Consider the following 22,327-nt stretch of genomic DNA (forward strand, 5'->3'; position numbering starts at 1 on the left):
CTTGAATGGAGCCAAGAAGCATGATTTGCATGCAATAATAGGACATATTCTATCTTTCAACTAAATGGAAAAACGAAAATACGGAAAGTACATTCCGTTTTTTTTTTGCGGAAACATTAAAATGAATGGCTCCGTATACGAAATGCAAAAAACAGCCCGTATACAGAACGCAAAAAAAGTTTGTGTGAACGAGCCCTTATTCTCTGCATTGCTTCAACATACTTTCCTAATGCCTGCTAAACCACTGAAAATTATTTCTAAGGGGTCGTTCACACAACCGTATGACTTTTTCAGTGTTTTGTGGGCCGTTTTTAACGGATCCGTTTTTTTGTTTTCGTTGTGTTTCCGGTTCCGTTCCGTTTTTCCGTATGGCATATACAGTATACAGTAATTACATAGAAAAAAATTGAGCTGGGCATAAAATTTTCAATAGATGCTTCCGCAAAAACGGAATGGATACGGAAGACATACGGAGCACATTCCGTATGTGTTCTGTTTTTTTGCGGACCCATTGACTTGAATGGAGCCACGGAATGTAATTTGCGGGCAATAATAGGACATGTTCTATCTTTCAATGGAACGGAAAAACGGAAATACGGAAACAAAATGCATACGGAGTACATACCTTTTTTTTGGGCGGAATCATTGAAATGAATGGTTCCCTATACGGACCGTATACGGAATGCAAAAAACAGCCCTTATACGGAACGCAAAAAACGTTCATGTGAACGAGCCCTTATTCCAAGCATTGCTTCAACATACTTTCCTAATGCCTGTTAAACCACTGAATTTTTTTTCTAAAAGTCATGAATACTCCCACGTCCCAAAAAAATCAATTTCTTCAACGACTCTTTGGCGCAGAAGGTTTCCATGAGAATTGTAGTGATCGGAGTAACATTACTGTGCCACACATAAGCAGATTGCTGAGGACAGACACAATACATCACACAACATGCCTGGAGAGGATAGATTGTTCCCAGATCCGCTACTTATATCATAATTCTTGGAGGGGAACCTGCATAAATATCCGACTGTCACAATTAGAACCATTTACATGGAAACCAAAATATCCTGCATAGATACAACGTAACCGACGCGTGCTCGCTGTGATATATTGAATTAACCTTTGCTATGTGTCATTACACTGCATGTGGTTATTTTTAGGCATTTTCATTTCAAGATACTCTACGAGTCCATTCTTAAGCCACGCTGTGCAAAATGAGGAGAGAAGAGCACAGACTGGGGAGGAAGGCAGACCACTATTGTCAGTTTACTGTATTCTGTTGCTACCTAGCAGTTTATGACATGGTGTGTGGTGGGAGGTCTGAACCCAGGCACTCTGGAAGAAATGCCATTCCTTGTTAAATCACTATGTAATCTCATTGTGGGCACTGCTCTTTCTGGTTACAGGGAGCTGCTGCCATGTGAGTTTTAATTAAAAACAAATCTGTATATTTTTTCAGCTTTTCTGGATTCTCCTCTGTTAGCATTTTTTCCCCTACGATGTGGTGTTGGAAAGTCAACAAGCTGAGCAGATCTGTGATGGAGAAACAAGATTCCTGTGGCATCAACTGTCTTCAATCCGACAGGCACATGTGAGGTCCCCAAAAAAAATAAAAATCCTGCTGGAATGTTATCATACTGAATATTGGAAGAGTAAGGAGAAGACAAGAATAGCAATGGACATCACACTGTGCAACTCCCGTAAGTCACTTTCTTAAATGTAGGCGCTTTTCTTATTGTTGTGTGCAGTATCTCAGTATGTTACTTTTTCGATTTTTTTTCCTTATTTAAAGGAATTTAGGATGGAATCACGCATGATGTGTTTGTGACTTTTTTATGCAAAAGAGAGAAGATAAAACAGTCTTTCCTTTGCCTTTTGGATCCACTTCTGGCTTTGGCTAAAAAAAACTGCATGTTTGATTCTAGCCTTAAAACCCAATTTAAATATTTTATACAAGACAATAATAGAAGACGATAATAATGCACCAAGCTAAACGTCAAATATAGAGCTTCACATTAAGATAACCATACTATGTAGCAGTGTGATTTTGTAAGTTTAAGGGACAGTTGTGTTCCCGGGTGGTATTACTATTGCAATTGTTTTTCTCAGATTCCTCAGGAGGTGAAGGACGTAAACACTCGGGGAAAGATTACAGTTTAGGATGATTGTCTCTAATTGAAAACTTCCTAATGCAACATCAGTTCAGACTGGATTAAATGCATTTGCGATCTGATGCCTGAGTATAAAAGGAACCGCAGAAAATCGCTCTAGTTTCCTGCAATTATGATAAGGAACCTATGGATCTTACAGCAAATAGACCTACGGTGGACACCCAAGTGAGCTTCTCAGAAGAATGCTGGACCAACTCTTATGAATCTCTTCGTTGTGGATTAAACAAAGACCAATGCTTGAGAAAAGTTACTCCCTTTTGTTCTTTCACATCATTTCTCTGCAAAACTCAGGATTAAATATGGATATTCTAAAAAAGGAGAACTTCCTGAATATCTCCAAGAGCTCTCTCTTCCAGCTTAACTGTGTCAAGGGATCCTATAACAGTGAAACGACCACAGGAGGGGCTAACACAAGCGATATTTTCAACTGGACCTTGAATTCGGAAAATCTAACACGACTCCCTCCAGAAGGAAGTTCTTTTTCATTAGAAAAGAACTGGCCAGCCCTTCTGACGGTCACAGTTATTTTGTTGACCATTGCTGGGAATATTCTAGTGATTATGGCTGTGTCTTTGGAGAAAAAGCTTCAGAATGCCACTAATTATTTTCTTATGTCCCTTGCCATAGCTGACATGCTGATAGGCTTCCTTGTAATGCCCATCTCTATGCTAAATATACTGTATGGTAAGTACAATATAGCAAACGTTATCATTTCGAATTGCAAGTTATCAGTATGTATGTGAAGATCCAGCAATCCTATAGGTAGTGTATAGGGAATAGAGCACACATCAATAGTATGAATGTGGAGACGTTCAGTCTTGGAATACACTGCACTTGTGTCCATACTACCTGAAAAGAAACTTGTTGCAGATACATTAGATTTGATTTACTTATTAAACTAGTGTACTTTTGGCCTCCTTTGAACCAGAATATGTTGCCATACTTTATTCTTTGTAGTAATAAATAGCGTAGTAGACTACACTATTCCATTCAAATGGATATAGTGAATATATATATATATATATATTACATATATATATATATATATATACATACACACACACTTCCCAACATTTACCCATCATAGCTTCAGAATGTGACGTGAATGTGACGAACCATATCCACAAGCGTGTAATAACTATGTAATAAATTATACATAGCACATCAAGAAAACTATAGAGTCAGTGGCATGTGTGGTGCTTCATTCAAGATTTTCAGTTAGATATCCATGATGTGAACAATGACTTATTAGGACAGGAGATTGCATATAATGTATTTAATTTATAAAAAAAAAAAAAAAGTAACATATCATGAATGCATTTTATTGTACTGCTGTTTTTTCTAGCATAATGGCATTTACAATTTTTGCTGGATTATATATATATACACTGTATTTATCAGCAAGCAGCTGTTTGCTAGGTACGGAGAGAATTTCTGCAGCACTACACCTCTCCCTGCTGGTGACAATTTGACAATTCTCTTATAGTACTACAGGCAAAGAATAGGCATTGACATACAATGGATTCTATATGGCAAGAGGATGAGACAGACACATACGTACATTGCCTTTACATTTCTAGCATCATCAAGGAATGATGCATCTCCTCCAGTTGTAATGTAACATCTTGACATCATGTTTAGCCTTTTACCTGTGCTATATCTAACCACCAAATTAACAAACGCACGCAGACTGACCCAATCTGCATGTCATTTCATAGCTACTCACTTTTAACTTTTACCTTTTAAATGAATACAAGGTTCACAATGCTATGAGACACCCCAGACACAAGGAAATGGGAAACCATTACCAGAATGTATCCAATAAGTTTGCATATTGTGGGACCCTCCATTTACATAGAAGGCGCATTCAATATCCTGGAAACAAGCAAGCGGAGATGGAAATCTAAACACAATAAAGTCATTGGTTCTAAATATAAAAATGTAACCCATGCAGCAGTTTAATAAAGCAGATGCTATAACAGCGCCACGCTACAAACCAGAGTTAGGGTACTTTCACGCTAGCGTTTTTGTTTTCCGGTATTGAGTTCCGTCCTAGGGGCTCAATACCGGAAAAAAAAAACTGATCAGTTTTATCCTAATGCATTCTAAATGGAGAGCATTCCGTTCAGGATGAATCAGTTCAGTCCCTTTTACGTTTTTTGGACGGAGAAAATACCGCAGCATGCCGAAGTTTTATCTGCGACCAAAAATCCGGCATTAATTTACATTGAAGTGTATTAGTGCCGGATCCGGTACTAAGTGTCCTCGCAAAACGGATCCAGCTTTTCAGTCTGCGCATGCGCAGACCTTTAAAAATGCAAAAAAAAAATTAATACCGGATCCGTTTTTACGGATGACACTGGAGAGACGGATCTGGTATTGCAATGCATTTGTCAGACGCATTCGCATCAGGATCCGTGTGACAAATGCCATCAGTTTGCGTCCGGCAACGGAACTGCCTGCTGAAATCCTCTTCCGCAAGTATGAAAGTACCCTTAGGCTACATGCACACAATCATGCCGTGTTTTGCGGTCTGCAAATTGCGGATCCGCAAAACACAAATGCCACCCATGTGCGTTCGGCAATTTGCAGAGTGGAACAGGCCACTCATAATAGAAATGCCTATTGTCTGCAAAAAGAATAGGACATGTTCTATTTTTTTTTTGCAGGGCCACGGCATGGAGCAACGGATGCGAACAGCACACAGAGTGCTGTCTGCATCTTTTGAGGTCCCATTGAAGTGAATGGGTGCGTATCTGACCCGCAAAAAATGTGTCTCAGATGTGGACCCTAACAATGGTCGTGTGCATGAGGCCTTAAGGTACATTCATATGACAGTGAAAAATGCCTGTTTTTTTAACGGCTGTCACACTGCCATTTTCACAATCATTGCAATCTATAGTTTCTTTTTACATGGCTGGTTTTTTTTTAACCCTTTCTACCCCGGGCCAGTTTTCACCTTCCTGCCCAGGCCATTTTTTACAAATCCGACATGTGTCACTTCATGTGGTAATAACTTCGGAACACTTTTATTTATCCAAGCCATTCTGAGATTGTTTTCTCGTGACACATTGTACTTCATGATAGTCATAAATTTGAGTCAATATATTTCACTGTTATTTATGAAAAAATCTAAACCCAAAATTTTGAAAAATTCAAAATTTTTAAAAAATTTCAATTTCTCAGCTTTTAAAACAGAAAGTAATACCTCATAAAATATTTATTACTTAACATTCCCCATAAGTCTACTTTATGTTGGCATCATTTTGTAAATGTAATTTTATTTTTTTAGGACGTTAGAAGTCTTAGGCCTCTTTCACACGGGCCTTATGATTTTTGCCCGGATAAGATGCGGGTGCGTTGCGGGAAAATGTGCGATTTTTCCGTGCGAGTGCAAAACATTGTAATGCGTTTTGCACGCGCGTGAGAAAAATCGGCTTGTTTGGTACCCAATCCCGAACTTCTTCACAAAAGTTCGGGTTTGGTGTTCTGTAGATTGTATTATTTTCCCTTATAACCTCAACCAGGATGCACTATCATGTGGGGAAACTGTTCCTTTTGTCCCTCGGGGCACAGTGACCCTTGAACCAATGCCTGAGGATGAACCTATGCAGTTAGGTCAGGTCTCTTCTTGCCCTGGTAATAGGGACTCTAGAGGTCAGAGAAGATTCTGTTTCTTCTGTGGTAAAGAAGGACATTTCATTAATGTGTCTTTTTAGGAAGCCTCAAAGTGAAAAAAAAAAAATATATGGGGTTCTGTCCAATAAAACTAGTTCCATTACCCTTGGTAGCGTGAATGGAGAGTCAGAAAAGGTATATTTGTATTCTACCTGCAGTACCCGATTTCTCCTGCCTGCCATGGTGGTGCTAGATTATCAATTTGTTCAGAGTCATGGTTTTATAACAAGCGCATTAAGCAAAGGGATATCAGTATTTGCTATTGATTCAGCTCCTCTCTCGCAAAAGTATCTAACTCATATTGTGCAGGATATTCATTTGGGTGATTCTCATGTCGAGTCCATTTCTTGTTTTGTTCTGAAAGGTTTGCCTGCTCTTTTGGTACTGGGTTTACCATGGTTGATCAAACATAACCCTACCATTAATTGGCAAACTAGACAAATCAGTAATTGTAGTGATTTTTGTATGGACAACTGTCTCGGCGCATCTATTTATGTGGTTGCCACTAAGGCATTACCTTCATTTCTTTCTGATTTTGCTGAAGTTTTCTCTGAGGGTGGAGATCAGGAGTTGCCCCCTCACCGAGAATATGATTGTTCGATCAATTTTATTCCCGGAGCTAAATTGCCAAAATCTCGGCTATATAATTTTTCCCAACCCAAAAGAGTAGCTATTCGGGAGTATATTGCCGAGAGTTTGACAAAAGGGTATATTAGGCCATCTAAGTCACCTATGGCAGCTGTCTTCTTTTTTGTTTAAAAAAAAGACGGGACCCTTAGAGCATGTGTAGATTTCTGGGAACTGAATCTCATTACTGTTCATGATCCTCTTCCCTTGATCCCGGATTTATTTGATCAGACTCTCGGAGCCAAGGTGTTTTCTAAGTTAGATTTAAGAGCAGCTTATAATCTGATAAGAATCAGGGAAGGGGATGAATGGAAGACGGCCTTCAATACCCCTGAAGGCCACTACGAGAGCCTGGTCATACCCTTTGGTTTGACTAATGCCCCGGCAGTCTTCCAGAACTTTATCAATGACATTTTTTATCATTTGGTGGGGAGGTTTGTTGTTTACCTCGATGACATACTAATTCACTCACCCGATATGGAGACTCATCAGGATCATTTAAGACAAGTATTATCGATCCTTCGGGAGAATAAATTGTATGCTAAGTTGGAGAAATGTGCGTTTGCTGTCCAGGAGCTGCAGTTCCTGGGTTACTTACTTTCTGCCTCATGTTTTCGCATGGATCCTGAAAAGGTCCGTGCGGTACTGGAATGGGATCGGCCGGAGAATCAGAAAGTTCTGATGCAGTTTTTGGGTTTTACTAATTACTACAGAAAATGTATCCTGAATTATTCCACTATTGTCAAGCCTTTGACTGATATGACTAGGAAGGGTGTGGACTTCTCAGTCTGGTCAGAAGAAGCATTACAGGATTTTTCTGCTATAAAGGAATGTTTTGCTTCCGCTCCCATTCTGATGCAACCCGAGGTGTTTCAACCCTGTCATTGTGGAGTTGGACGCGTCAGAAGTAGGAGTCGGAGCAGTTTTGTCGCAGGGTCCCTCTCCTAGCAAATGGCGTCCTTGTGCTTTTTTCTCAAAGAAACTTTCTGCTGCCGAAAGAAATTATGATGTTGGGAATAAAGAATTGCTGGCCATTAAATTGGCCTTTGAGGAATGGCGTCATTGGCTAGAAGGAGCGATTCATCCGATTACGGTAATTACTGACCATAAGAATCTGGCTAACCTGCAATCAGCAAAGCGTCCGAACCCTGGGCAGACCAGATGGTCATTGTTTCTTACCAGATTTAATTTTGTGGTCACCTAACACCCTGGGGTAAAAAATGTCAAAGTGGATGCTTTGTCACGTAGCTTTCCTGGGGGGGGGGAATTCCGAGGATCCTGCTCTGATTTTGGCTGATGGGGTGGTTTTATCCGCTCTATATCCCGAACTTGAGGTGGAAGTGTTGGGGGGTTCAAGGTAAGGCACCTAATTCCTGTCCTTCAGGGAAGTTGTTTGTTCCTTCTGAACTTCGACACAAGGTGTTTAAGGAACATCAAGATACTGTCCTTGCGGGACACCCTGGGAGTAGATCCTCGGTGGATCTTATTTCCCGGAGATTCTGGTGGCCAGGTTTGCGTAAATGTGTTGAGGGCTATGTAGCAGCTTGTGAGACCTGTGCACATGCTAAGGTGGCTCACACTCAGCCTTCAGGATCTCTTCTTCCTTTGTCCATCCCGTCTCGTCCTTGGACGCATTTGTCCATGGACTTCATCACTAATTTACTGAGTTCCTCTGGGAAAACTGATTTTGGTGGTGGTAGACCGCTTCACTAAGATGGCTCACTTTGCACCATTGTCAGTGTTTGCCCAATGTTAAAACTCTCGTACTATTACGGCGCTGGTCGGAAAGGGATAAACAGTCCATGAATAACAACCTATGAAAAAATAGGACACGTCCTTTTTTAGAAAGCATTCCTTAAAAAAAATTTGTTAAAAATGCGCCGTTCTGCCATGTTGAACTGCCAATTTTTTAAACAGTCATCTGAATGTACCCCTTAACCCATAACACTGCATATATATACGGCGTTATGCGTCTGCTCGTGTATGGAGCGGGCCTCTGCAGCAGGCCTGCTCCATACACGGCGGATGCTGGCTGTGTAATATAGCTGACACCCGCCCGCACTGACAGGAAGCGGCGATCGTGCCACCCCTGTCATTTAACCTCTCAGGTGCTGCGATAAACGCTTATCACAGGCACCTGTGAGTAAATTCCCTGTAGGGGTCCCTAACTGAAAATAAAAATATTTCTTTATTAGTTATTATTTTGAAATAGATGAACCAAACAACTATAGAAAACTATTAAAATTATCAGTGTCTGGTGGAGGGTACAATTGGAGTATGTAAGTGTATTTGCCTTTGTCACATGTAGCCACTATGGAGTGCAGTGCCTCCCATTCATTTATATGGGGTATAGCTGCACTTACAAGCATCTGCTGTTACTTTGTTTGTGCATTCATACAATGTGATGGCAGATGGGGCGCTCCTATTGGGATCCTTTTATCGTTCGGCCTTTATATTCAGGCTGGACAACAGTAGAACAATGTTGCTAGGTTTGTGTGTACTTTTGAAGCTGCCACTAGTCTGCTCAATTCACTTGTCTCTAGGCTACACTCTACACTTTTGTGCTACTGACTGCTCTATTTCATCCATAGAAGTCACTATTCGCGCTAAACCGCTCATGTGGCATGCTCAATTCCACTCCTCAATGTCTGGTGCTGTCTCTGCAGCGTACTCTTTTATTACTAGTCCCTAACATTTCAGGCACTGTTTAAAATACAGGACGCCATACCACCCCTCCCGACATGTTTCGCCACGCTCAGTGGCTTCGTCAGGGGATGTGGGGTATCCCCTGACGAAGCCACTGAGCGTGGCGAAACATGTCGGGAGGGGTGGTATGGCGTCCTGTATTTAAACAGTGCCTGAAATGTTAGTAGTTAAACTAAAAAAAACTATTCAAGTTTGGTATCGCCACATTTGTATTGAGCCACAGAATAATGATGTCAGGTCATTTTTATTTATTTTTTGCCACACAAATAATTTTTTTCCCGTTTTCTGATTTGTCCTGCAAAAAATAAGCCCTTGTATAGCTATGTAAAAGGAAAAATAAAAAAGTTATGGCTATTGGAACATGGGGTAACAATACCTTAGTACGTGGCTTGTATTAATTTTCTTTACATGATAAATGTCACTTACTGAAGTAAGACAACCCCTTTAAGGGGTTACAGGCTCATGAACACGAACATATTTTTTGTCTGTGTCCGTTCAATTTTTGGGGAACCATTCATTTCAATGTGGCCGCAATAAAAAAGTGGCCGCAATAATGACTCTGTGTGCCTTCTGTGTCTTCATCTCTGTTCCACAAAAAATAGAATACAGACGTGGACAAAATTGTTGGTACCCTTTGGTCAATGAAAGAAAAAGTCACAATGGTCACAGAAATAACTTTAATCTGACAAAAGTAATAATAAATTAAAATTCTATAAATGTTAACCAATGAAAGTCAGACATTGTTTTTCAACCATGCTTCAACAGAATTATGTAAAAAAATAAACTCATGAAACAGGCATGGACAAAAATGATGGTACCCCTAGAAAACACAGAACATAATGTGACCAAAGGGACATGTTAATTCAAGGTGTGTCCACTAATTAGCATCACAGGTGTCTACAACCTTGTAATCAGCCATTGGGCCTATATATATGGCTCCAGGTAATCACTGTGTTGTTTGGTGATATGGTGTGTACCACACTCGACATGGACCAGAGGAAGCAAAGGAAAGAGCTGTCTCAAGAGATCAGAAAGAAAATTATAGACAAGCATGTTAAAGGTAAAGGCTATAAGACCATCTCCAAGCAACTAGATGTTCCTGTGAGTACAGTTGCACATATTATTCATAAGTTTAAGATCCATGGGACTGTAGCCAACCTCCCTGGACGTGGCCGCAGGAGGAAAATTGATGACAAATCTAAGAGACGGATAATCCGAATGGTAACAAAAGAGCCTAGAAAGACTTCTAAAGAGATTCAAGGTGAACTTCATGCTCAAGGAACATCAGTGTCAGATCGCACCATCCGTCGTTGTTTGAGCCAAAGTGGACTACATGGGAGACGACCAAGGAGGACACCATTGTTGAAAACGAATCATAAAAAAGCAAGACTGGAATATGCCAAACTACATGTTGACAAGCCACAAAGCTTCTGGGAGAATGTCCTGTGGACAGATGAGACAAAAATCGAAGTTTTTGCCAAGGCACATCAGCTGTATGTTCACAGACGAAAAAATGAAGCATATCAAGAAAAGAACACTGTCCCTACTGTGAAACATGGAGGAGGCTCTGTTATGTTCTGGGGCTGCTTTGCTGCGTCTGGCACAGGGTGTCTTGAATCTGTGCAGGGTACAATGAAATCTCAAGACTATCAAGGAATTCTAGAGAGAAATGTACTAGCCAGTGTCAGAAAGCTTGGTCTCAGTCGCAGGTCATGGGTCTTGCAACAGGACAATGACCCAAAACACACCGCTAAAAACACCCAAGAATGGCTAAGAGGAAAAAATTGGACTATTCTAAAGTGGCCTTCTATGAGCCCTGACCTCAATCCTATTGAGCATCTTTGGAAGGAGCTGAAACATGCAGTCTGGAAAAGGCACCCTTCAAACCGGACACAACTGGAGCAGTTTGCTCATGAGGAGTGGGCCAAAATACCTGCTGAGAGGTGCAGATGTCTCATTGACAGTTACAGGAAGCGTTTGATTGCAGTGATTGCCTCAAAAGGTTGCGCAACAAAATATTAAGTTAGGGGTACCATCATTTTTGTCCATGCCTGTTTCATGAGTTTATTTTTTTACATAATTCTGTTGAAGCATGGTTGAAAAACAATGTCTGACTTTCATTGGTTAACATTTATAGAATTTTAATTTATTATTACTTTTGTCAGATTAAAGTTATTTCTGTGACCATTGTGACTTTTTCTTTCATTGACCAAAGGGTACCAACAATTTTGTCCACGTCTGTATGTCCTATTATTGTCGGCATTATGGACAGGATAGGACTGTTCTATTAGGGGCCAGCTGTTCCTTTTCACAAAATGCAGAATTCACACAGCCAGGATCCTTGTTTTTCAGATCCGCAAATTGGGGAACTCAAAACAATGGTCGTGTGCAAAGGAGTTATGCAGGCTAACAATATTGATGACCTGTGATCAGGATTAGCCATCACTATCAGATCGGTGGGGTCTGACTCTCTGCAACCCCACTGATCAGCTGTTACCTACAGTCACCAGAACTACCATTGAGAATGGAACCAGAAGCACAAATCAATTTAAAGTGTAGTAGGAGTAGGGGAAATACTGACCCCGAAATTGCTCACAATGTGGGCTGCCTCGAGGGAATCAGGAAAACTGCCAGATTCCCTGAGAGAAGCTTTAATTACACTTATTTTAAAACCTGGAAAAGATCCAAGCTTTCCGGACTCATACCGCCCTATTTCATTGATTTACAAACGATAACAAAATATTCGCAAGGATTTTGGCAGCCAGGCTTAGGAAGGTGGTTTCGGTGCTTGTTCATGAGGATCAGACGGGGTTTATGTCAGGCAAAACTACAACTGATAACATTATGAGATACTTTGTGAACACCCAACTTGAACGTACAAATTGCGGCGAACGACTGATTGTAACTATAGACGCCTCAAAGGCCTTTGACACTATAGAATGGCCCTTTTTAATTGCAACACTGAAGAAAATGGGGTTTGGCGACAATTTTGTCTCCTGGGTCAAGCTACTATATACTGACATTTCCGCAAGGGTGATATTGAATGGAGAATATTCCAACAGTATACATATTGGTAGAGGGGTTAGACAGGGTTGCCCCCTCTCCCCTATGTTATTTGCCATAGCCATGGAGCCGTTAGCTGATATGATTAGGCAAGACAAAAAAATTGCTCTATTGCAGACGATATTATGTTGTTTGTGGGATCCCATAGATCACTTACTAAGATTTTCCAGGTCTTCGATTACTATAGTGAATATGCTGGACTCAATATAAATTGGTCCAAATCTGCTTGCATTCCGATTGATCCTCTGAATGATCTAATACCGGGACTGCTAGAAATAAAGACGATCAAAGAACCCGTTAAGTATCTAGGAATCCAAATAACCCCAAATCCTACGTTCAACTGAATGTGATCCCCAAAATACAGGAAATTAGGAAGAAAATAGAGATATGGAAAAGATTATATGTCTCGATGGCAGGCCGTATGTCACTGGTGAAAATGTGTTTATTGGCCTCCCTGAACTATATCTTATGAAACGCACCTGTAATAATTCCTAAAAGAATTTTTAAAATAATAGCTAATCTTTTATCGGATTTGATATGGCGAGGGAAAAAACCGAGGATAAGATTACAAATATTGCAGATCCATGAGAGTGAGGGTGGATTATCAATTCCGGACTTGGAACTTTACTTTATCTCTGGCCATATCAAAAACATGATAACATGGAGCAATTCGCAAAGATACAAGACTATGATAACAGGGATCAATAAAAATGTATGGGAGAATTGCAAAGGCTCTACTGTCTTGTAAAACACGGCTAGGTGCTCTCTCCAAATAAGGCAGTACCAATTGCCAAATGTTTGATAGGATATAGTATATAAAAGATGGAGGGCACTCAGATGTCTGTATATATAGAGAAAGAAAACAATTGTAGTAAGGTATATCTCTTTTATTTATTGCTTCTAAAGTTATACCTTTCTGTAAAAATATCAATATATCAATGGATAAATATTTTTCAAGGATAGTAGGACATAGAGGAGTAAAATCTTAATTCACAACGATACAGATTTCTCAGCTTGTGTTAGGAACAATATGGTCCTTCCTTTTATGACAGAGTAATATCAAATATAATATTTAAAATGCTTGGGATAAATAAAATAGATATAAGTCCTTATATGACTAAAAACTAACTCCTGCAGATGATCAGTCTGCGTGTGGGAGTCATATGTCCTATATAGCAAATCCTGGGGTAATAGGTCCGCTTAAATCCTGGGAATGTATTTACTTTTGGTAAAGCGCCGGAACAGTCTTACCCCATATGAGTGTATTCCAAGGTGCAGCTGCAGGGAGATCTCCTTACTGTGTTGTCCGGTCCTCTGTGGTGTGTAGCGGTGGTGCGCACGTGTTCTTCGCGTCTTCTGCGTCTTCTTCTCTGATCGCTCTGTTCCTCTCCGCTGGGCCGGAAGTGATGTTCCTATAACCGGAAGTGACGGTCTATTAGTCCGACCAGCTGACCGATTTAGACAGCGGAGTGCGGACACAGTTCGCCTTTATGTTTTAGGATGGACTTATTTCGTTTGAAAAGTCAAAGTACTATTCTTGTATAAAACCCAGGGATCAATAAAAGGTTGGACAACTGTAGCATTTTCCAATTAGTTGAAGCTGGTATTTTGGTACAACAGCAAGCTAGTAAAATACAGTTATTTGAGCTGCTGGCTAAGGTTTGGAAGGAAGCAAAAAAGCTCTGGCTTCAAAATGAATTTCAATTAGATATCCTACTGTGGGATAATGTGTATCTCACAGAATTAAAATCAATCGAACAGAAAATTTGGTGGAAATATGGAATCTTCAAATTGGGCCAGGTATGGAAAGAGGGGGATATAATTACATCAAGATCTCAAAAATGAATATGAAATGGGCAGTAAAGATCTGAGGCTCTTTTACTTACAACTGAAACAAGCTCTACGAGCGATGTTAGGAAAAGGAACACTAATTGCTATCCTTCCGCGACCTTTGGCCAATATCCCTAAATTAACGGCAGGGGGGAAATTAGTTTCTAAAATATATGAATGCCTGCTACATCAAAAGGTTAAGGAAAAAGCAGTTACTACTCTAATGTATAAATGGCAAAATGTTTTAAATATCCAACGGGAAGAGTTTTAGGAACTGGCTATACAAGCCAAAAATAGTGTTTAAAAAAATTTCTCCCATAGAATTACTCAATTTTATATACTATATTGTTTATATTATTCACCCAAGATCTTAATGAAATGCTATAAATCCAAAGAATTTAGTTGTCAAAAATGTGGGGAGGTAGGTGTGGATGATGTTCATATACTTTGGACATGTACAGTATAAAGACAAGAGTTTTGGGAGAAGGTAAATGAAAGAATAGAGAAATACCATCTGTTTAAAGTTCCTAGGTATTTTGAAACATATATTCTGGGGGTAATGGATAAAATAGACACTCATATAAACTCTTATTTCAGGCCAGGAAGTGCATTATTGGACATTGGGGAGATAGTGTTGCTCCGACGGCTAAGGAATGGGAGAACCTTGCTAGAGGTGAATTCCATCTGCCAGAATGTGGCAGATTTGGTTAAAATAGTTGTTGCTTTTAGGGATGTTGGCTATTAAGAATAGTGGCCTGGAGGCCTGAGGGGGGGGAGAGGGAGGAGAGCGAAGAGAAGGGGAATCTCTTTCGTTGTGTTTTTTTTTTTCTCCAGGGGAGAAGCAGGCAGTGGGTAGAGGGAGGGTGGAAAGGGAAATGTAAATGGCATGTATATTGTCTACAATGCAAATGAAAATCAAATGACTGTGAAGATTTTGTAAGAAGTTTTTTTGTAAAAATAAAAAAAGTGTAGGAGGAGTGCCACCAAAAAATAAAAAATTGAGCAATACATTTTGCAATGTTCTCATTTATGTATAGCAGGGGTGCATAACCCATGGCCCTCCCTGCCAAGGCTTGCAGCTCACATCCTGCTGGACAGGAACACTTTGCCTGTGCGATCAGCTGTGTTCCTTTCCGCAGTGCCATATGTGCACATTGCAGGATGAAAGCTCCTGTTCCTGCAATCTAGCAGGAACAGGTCAAGTGTCCAGCTGTCACTGATAGCTGGGGATCCCGAGAAGATGCCAGAAGTAGTTCCTTACCGTTTTTGCCTTCTCCTTTCCTTGGCACATAGAGCTCAATGAACACTATGCAATAAATAAAGGAGGACATGCCAGTCGTGATTGCTGGGTGTTCTTAGGCAGAGCAGATTAGCTCTGCATGTGTAGAATGCCTGCTCCCCTCCCTCAATAGTGTGCTGTTATCCCCTGTAACTGTGGCTCCTTTGGATGCCCGTTACTGGTGGAAAGTGCAAAAAAAAATAAAAAATACCTCTATCCCCCAGAGGTCTTTTAGTGACCTGTTGGGGGGCACCTGTGTCCAAAAAATACATAAAAATGTTGCATATTTCATAGATTAATACAACTTTCAGTAATTAAGATGTCACTGTCATAAGAACTAAATGAGAAAATATTAGATGTATTACCAGAAAGACAAATTCTATACAAAGATCAACAGAAAAGATTAGAATCGGAATGCTCTGTTGGTGGTCATAGTAGATAACGTGTGCTCGATAACGCCACTAAATGTAATTCCTGCCCTTTCTCTGCATTGTCAGTTCTGCGCTGTGTATCTTCAGAAACCATATTGTCATACGTGACTGGCAGCAGTCATACGACATTATTTCTCTTTTTAAATTTAAATTCATTAGGCAGCAAAGTCAAATAAATGGGTAGTGCTGTCAAATCACATATAATTCTAAACAGAACTGATTTAAGATGAATCTCCGCCTTTTAGTATCATGTTATATCATATTATTTTGAGGTCCAAGTTCATTATTAATTGAACTCTTGATATTTTTTAAGTGTACCTGTACTTTGATCAAACTATTGATATGTAATAGCGATATATCAAAGGCATAGGTGCTGAGACCCCACAATCACTAGTACAAGGAAAGAGAAGTGCTCACCCTCTCTGCAGGAGACAGACTCATAGGCCCTGATTTATCATACCTTCACTCCAGAATTCTGGCATCAAAAACTCGCAAAATATGGCTTTTCACTTCAGATTTATCATTGAGACTTTTTTTAAAAGTCGCAAATAAGGGTGGGTTCACACTAGCTTTAGGCTGGTTTTACACGGGCGTTGCGGGAAAAGATGCGGTTGTGTTGCGGGAAAATGCACAATTTTTCCATGCGAGTGCAAAGCGTTTTAATGCGTTTTGCACGCGCGTGAGAAAAATCGGAATATTTGGTTCCCAGACCCAAACTTCTTCACAGAAGTTCGGGTTTGGGATCGGTGTTGTGTAGATTTTATTATTTTCCCTTATAACATGGTTATAAGGGAAAATAATAGCATTCTCAATACAGAATGCTAAGTAAATTAGGGATGAAGGGGTTAAAAAAATTTTTTTTAACTCACCTCATCCTCATCTTTCTTCTTCTTTGTTGAGGACCTGGGAGAAAAAGGACCTTTGGTGACGTCACGGCGATCATCACATGGTCAGTCACCATGGTGATGGACCATGTGATGAGCGCAGTAACATCACCAAAGGTCCTTTTCCTCCCAGGTCCTCAAAGAAGAAGAAAGAAGACAAGCCAGGCTGCGCGAACAAGTGGATGAGGTGAGTTTAATTATTTTTTTATTTTTTTTAACCCCTTCATCCCTAATTTACTTAGCATTCTGTAATAAGAATGCTATTATTTTCCCTTATAACCATGTTAATGATAAAGATCGGATCCCCATCCTGATCGTCACCTAGCAACCATGCGTGAAAATCTCACCGCATCCGCACTTGCCTGCGGATTCTTGTGATTTTCACGCAGCCCCATTCACTTCTATGGGGCCTGCATTGCGGGAAAAACGCACAATATAGAGCATGCTGTGGTTTTCACGCAACGCACAAGTGATGCGTGAAAATCACTGCTCATGTGCACAGCCCCATTAAAGTGATTCCTAGGGGGAGCCACGGCTTGCCGTGTAGCAGGTGAGCTGAGGAAGCTGTTGCTTCAGCTATGCGTGGCTTGGGCTCAGTTTTGGGAAGCTGTGGAGCCGTGCTGCTGTGAAGTTTGTGTCTTCAGCTTTGCATCGGTCTCCTAAACCAACGAGTGAACTTTTGCAGCCCCCGCAGGAAGCTGTTCATGGAGATGTCGATCTGGACCCAGCAAATCGCTTGAACCAAGGACGGGCAAGTTTGGTGAAAATTATCTGTTTAAATGCCTGTGGTTATAACACCTAACTAACTAAATAGGGGCAAAGTGCCGTGGTTTGTCTGCTAACAACATTAACAAATAGCACAAGCTGAATCCTTGTTCAAGGCCCCACATGTTTTTTTTTTGTTTTTTTTTACTGGCTCCAGCAGAAGGCTTCATTATTTTATATCTGAGGGGGGCCTGGGCAGTGCTGTGCTGCCGCAACAGTGATTTCACAGCGCCTTGCTGTGTAGGCAGCGACTCCACGGTGCCTGATGCCTGAGTAGTGACTTTATAGTGCCCTGCCGTTTTAGCAGTATCTCTACAGTGCCGTGCTGCTTTGGCAGTGATCTGGTAGTACTCTGCTGCTTTAACGGTGACTCCACGGTATCCTGCTGCCTTGACCTCTACAGTGCCTCATTGCGCTGGCAGTGATTTTATAGTATTCTGCTGCCCTGGTGGTGACTTTGTGGTGCTCTGTTGCCTTAATAGTGACTTTATAGTATTCTGCTGTTTTGAAAGTGACCTTACAGTGCCCTATTGTTTTTGTGCTGACCCCACAGTGCTCCGCTGCCTAGGCAGTAACCTCACAGTGTCCCGTCCTCTCGGCAGAGGCCTTGTAGTGCTCTGCTGCTTCTTCGACAGTGACCTCACAGTACTCCATTGTTTTTTTAACATGGCCCCTAAAGCACAAAATAGGAAATCCTTGGGTACCTCGACCTCTGAAGGCGTAGAAGGTAAAAGCCCTAAAACCAACATTGAGAGGTACTTAAGATCCTCCCCAACTAAAACAAGAGGTACTATGAAACCCCTCGCCCGCTCAGAGGAGAGAGAAGAAGCTAGAAATGTTGTAACGCTTCCTGAAAATAGTGAAAAAGAGGCTATGGATAATCAGACATATAAGCGAATGGAAACAATAGAGCAAAAATTGGGGGACATTCTAGAGGCAGAATAACTAACCAAACCTTAGGCACATTGACAACTACAGTGTCCTCAATGCAATCTGATATTTCTCTTATTAGGGATGATATGGACAAAATACGTTCTAGAGTTAAAGAAACATAGCTATCTCTAATCACCACTAAACATAAAGTCTCCTTAATGGAGAGGCCTAGGCAATGTGTAAGAGGCGCATGGGATTTTATTGTCCTGTGCACCATGGGGAAGGGAGGGGGGTTTGTTTCACTGCTGCGGTATCCGACCTAGAATTTGGGAGGGGGGCGAGAGGGCCTGGCCACTCGTTGCAATTCTGTAAATCTCACGTATACTAACATGGAATGTCCGCGGATTGGCGGACAAACTTAAACGGAGGGTGGTATATGATGTCATCTCCAGACATTTACCTGCCATTGCGGGGCTGACTGAGACACATTTTACTGTTGAAAAATTGAAATATATGCGAAAACCTTGGACGCAGTACGAATACCACTCCCACTGCTCGGCCTAGTCACGAGGTGTTAGTGTTTACATACATAGGAATGTGGATTATGAGCCATATGATCAATGGATTGATTAAGAGGGAAGATTTGTATTCCTATATGGCCGGTGGAAGGGACTGATATGCGTACTTGCGTTTGTATATATTTCTCCCCCTTTCTCCTCGGAAGTACTTAGGAAACTTGCAGAGTATTTATGTAAGTGGGATCCGTGTCCTATATTAGTGTCAGGAGACTTTAATTCTATTATGGATAATAAGGACAGGGTATCCGAATATAGCGGAAGGGGGAGTATTAATGATCAACCCACGATCCTTAGCGGGATCTGCCAGGAGATGTGTGTCAGTTCTTGTACGGGAAAAAAACGGCCTTCTCCTGTTTTAGTAGATCTTGCAGGGCCATTTCTAGGATAGATCTATTTTTAGCAAGTGCAGAATTTTTGGAACTGATTCAAAAAATGAAGTACGAACCACATGGTATATCCGATCATACTCCAATGTTAATTTCGAGGGCTGACTCTCTACCCCCCGTGGGGAAAAAATCCTTTAGGCTAAACCCACATTGGATACAGGTGGTCGTTGACCAAGAAAAAATTGGAAAAGACATTTCAGAATTCTGGGCACTAAATTATGGATCCACACACATACATTATGTGTGGGATTCCTTGAAGGCCATGATAAGAGGGGCATATAGTATGAGGATTATGCGGAAAAGGGCAGAATATGCTAACACTGAAAAGGAATTGGTAGAGAGGGTCGGGGCGCTTGAGGCGGCCTTGGCCAAACAAAATGAGAATGGCACTCGATCATTACTAATGGAGGCAAAGAGGGAATACCAGACTTTTCTTTATGAAAAGGCGCAACATAGATGCTTTTTTGCTGGACAGCAAGATTTCTTTGAGAAAGACAAGACAGGTAGAATGCTGGCATCGGTGATTGCTAGTCAAAAGGTCCAAATCCCAATAAAGCAAATAAAACTGCCGGTCGGACCTCGGGGTGGATGACGGAGCAAAGGTTTTTTTTTTTGAAGGTATGGCACTCCCTTGCCTTTCCGGGCAAGATAGTGCCAAACTAAATTTGCCACTTTCTCTTGAAGAGGTGGAGAAAGCTGTTGACAGTATAAAGGGCAATACGGCTCCGGGCAGGGACGGCATACCTTTTGAATTTTACAGAGCATATCGCAAAACCGTACTGCCTCTTCTTCTGCAAATGTTTAATGTATCTTGGAGTGGTTCACTCCCCCCCTCTTTGAGGGAAGCCTCCATTTCCTTCAATCCTGAAGAAAGATAAAGATAAGACAGAGGTGGGGGCGTATCGCCCTATTTCGCTACTCAATACCGATTACAAGATACTAGTGAAAGTACTTGCAAACAGGTTAAGGGGGGTTGTTCACCGTCTGATCCATTCAGATCAGACGGGTTTCATCCCAAAACGAGATATACAATCTAATATTCGCAGGGCCTTTTTTAACGTATATGTTGGGGAGGGGGAGGATCGCTCCATCCTGTCTTTGGATGCCGAGAAGGCCTTTGACAGGCCTTTGACAGGGTGGAGTGGTCCTTCCTGTGGGCGACTTTGAATAAAATGAATTTGGGTGAACATTTCATTAAATGGATACAGTTACTTTATTCGGATTCTAGGGCCAGGGTTAAGATAAATGGGATCGACTCGGAACAGCTTCCCCTACAGCGAGGTATACGGCAGGGTTGTCCCCTTTCACCTCTGATATTTGCCCTAGCTCTGGAACCTCTCGCTTGTAAAATCCGGCAGTCTAATCAGATCATAGGATTTGGAGGGAGAGGAGAGGAAGATAAGATTAGTCTATACGCGGACGACATTCTTGTATTCCTGAGGCAGGGATGGAAAGTCGTTACACCTGTTATGAATATCTTGAAAGAATATGGGGCGATATTGAGGTATAAAGTAAACTGGGATAAATCTGAACTTCTCCCTCTGGTTCGAGTGCCCCCTGACAGGCCCTTAGGCATTAAGTTACTTGGACTAACTGATTCCATACGATATCTGGGTATCAGTATAAGTGCGGACCTGTCTCGATATAATTCCTTAAATATAACTCCTATGGTTAATAAGATCAGGGAGAAGATCCGGTCTTGGCAGAAGCTGCCTCTGTCACAGGAGGAAAGGATTGCACTGATCAAGATGGTGGTCCTCCCTATTGCATTATACCCTCTGACAGCATGCCCGATATAGATTGATGATTCCATCTTTGGGTTAGTGGACAAATTGATGAACGACTTAATCTGGGGGAGGGGAAGAGTTAGGATTAAGCAAAAATATCTCTGTATATCGGAGAGAAGGGGTGGCCTTTCCCTTCCATTCCTCCAGGGATACTATATTGCAGCACAGATAAAGTGGTGTTTGGGAAGGGGGAGGGCAGAAAGCCAGGCCGCTTTGTTGTTGGGTATCCTCTCAAGGGATTTCCAGGGGCGATATGGGGATATTTTTTCTGTCCTGGAGACTGGTCATTTGGACATGAGGAAAAAACAATGTTTGATTAGCGATACACTAAATAAGGTTTGGAACAAGATAAAAAAATTACTGGGTGAGACATTCCCTACTTATTTTACCCCACTTTGGCACAATCATAATTTAAAAGAATTTAAGTCAATTGCAGATTATAAATACTGGAATTCACGCGGAATTAACCGCTTAACTCATATAATATCACACGGTAATAATATTCCTTTAGATGAATTAATAAAAGGTACACTGTCTTTCTTAGATAGATATAGGTATGCACAAATTAGTCACGCATATATGAGCACTCAGGATAAAAGTTTATTGGCCATTAGGGCAAGCCCCTTTTTGGATTATTGTTTCAGATTTAAGGATACTCAACTTACACTCTCTCAAATATATCATAAACTCAGGGACTGTTTGGGGGAAATAACTATATTTAAAAGTGAGGGGGGCTGGGAAGCTGAATTGGGCGAGGGAAACAGCTTGGAATGGGATATGGTATATCAAAACATAAAAAAAGTATCGATCTCTAAGAAATACAGATTGATACAGTTCAAGATTGTTCACCGCCTATACTACTCCCCCGCCTTCCTCGCCAAGATATATAAGGAAAGGAAGGACTTGTGTTGGAAATGTTCATCAGAAAATGCGGAGTTAGGTCACCTACTATGGAATTGTCCAGAAGTGCGTGGGTTTTGGACTAGTATTTATGAGGAATTATATAAAAGATATAAGATCAAATTGAAGCGAAGTTTTACGCAGGCAATATTGGGTCTTTTCCCCCGCTCTGAGCTGACCCCCTACCAATTACGAGTTAGCATGGAAGGTTTTATGGTGGCAAAGGGCTTGATAATTAAATATTGGGGTACGAAGAATAGCCCTAGTTTTTATGAATGGAGGGCTCGGCTAGACACTATTGAGGCCTATAGAAGAGTGGCAAGGAAATTGTAGTGATGGCTCCCCGAGGGGGCAGGCTCCCTTAC

General features: G+C 41.1%; 1 protein-coding gene across 1 annotated transcript in view; it reads left to right on the forward strand.

The window, feature by feature from the left end:
* The first annotated feature begins 2,408 nt into the window (after positions 1 to 2,408).
* Positions 2,409 to 22,327, forward strand: part of HTR2A (5-hydroxytryptamine receptor 2A) — a 63,644-nt gene continuing 43,725 nt past the window's right edge. Inside the window, exon 1 of the mRNA XM_044287633.1 lies at positions 2,409 to 2,859. Coding sequence (XP_044143568.1) covers positions 2,409 to 2,859 — 451 coding nt within the window. The remainder of the gene's footprint in view (positions 2,860 to 22,327) is intronic.

The sequence above is a fragment of the Bufo gargarizans genome, chromosome 3, assembly GCF_014858855.1.
Source record: "Bufo gargarizans isolate SCDJY-AF-19 chromosome 3, ASM1485885v1, whole genome shotgun sequence".
In the NCBI taxonomy this organism is placed as follows: domain Eukaryota; kingdom Metazoa; phylum Chordata; class Amphibia; order Anura; family Bufonidae; genus Bufo; species Bufo gargarizans.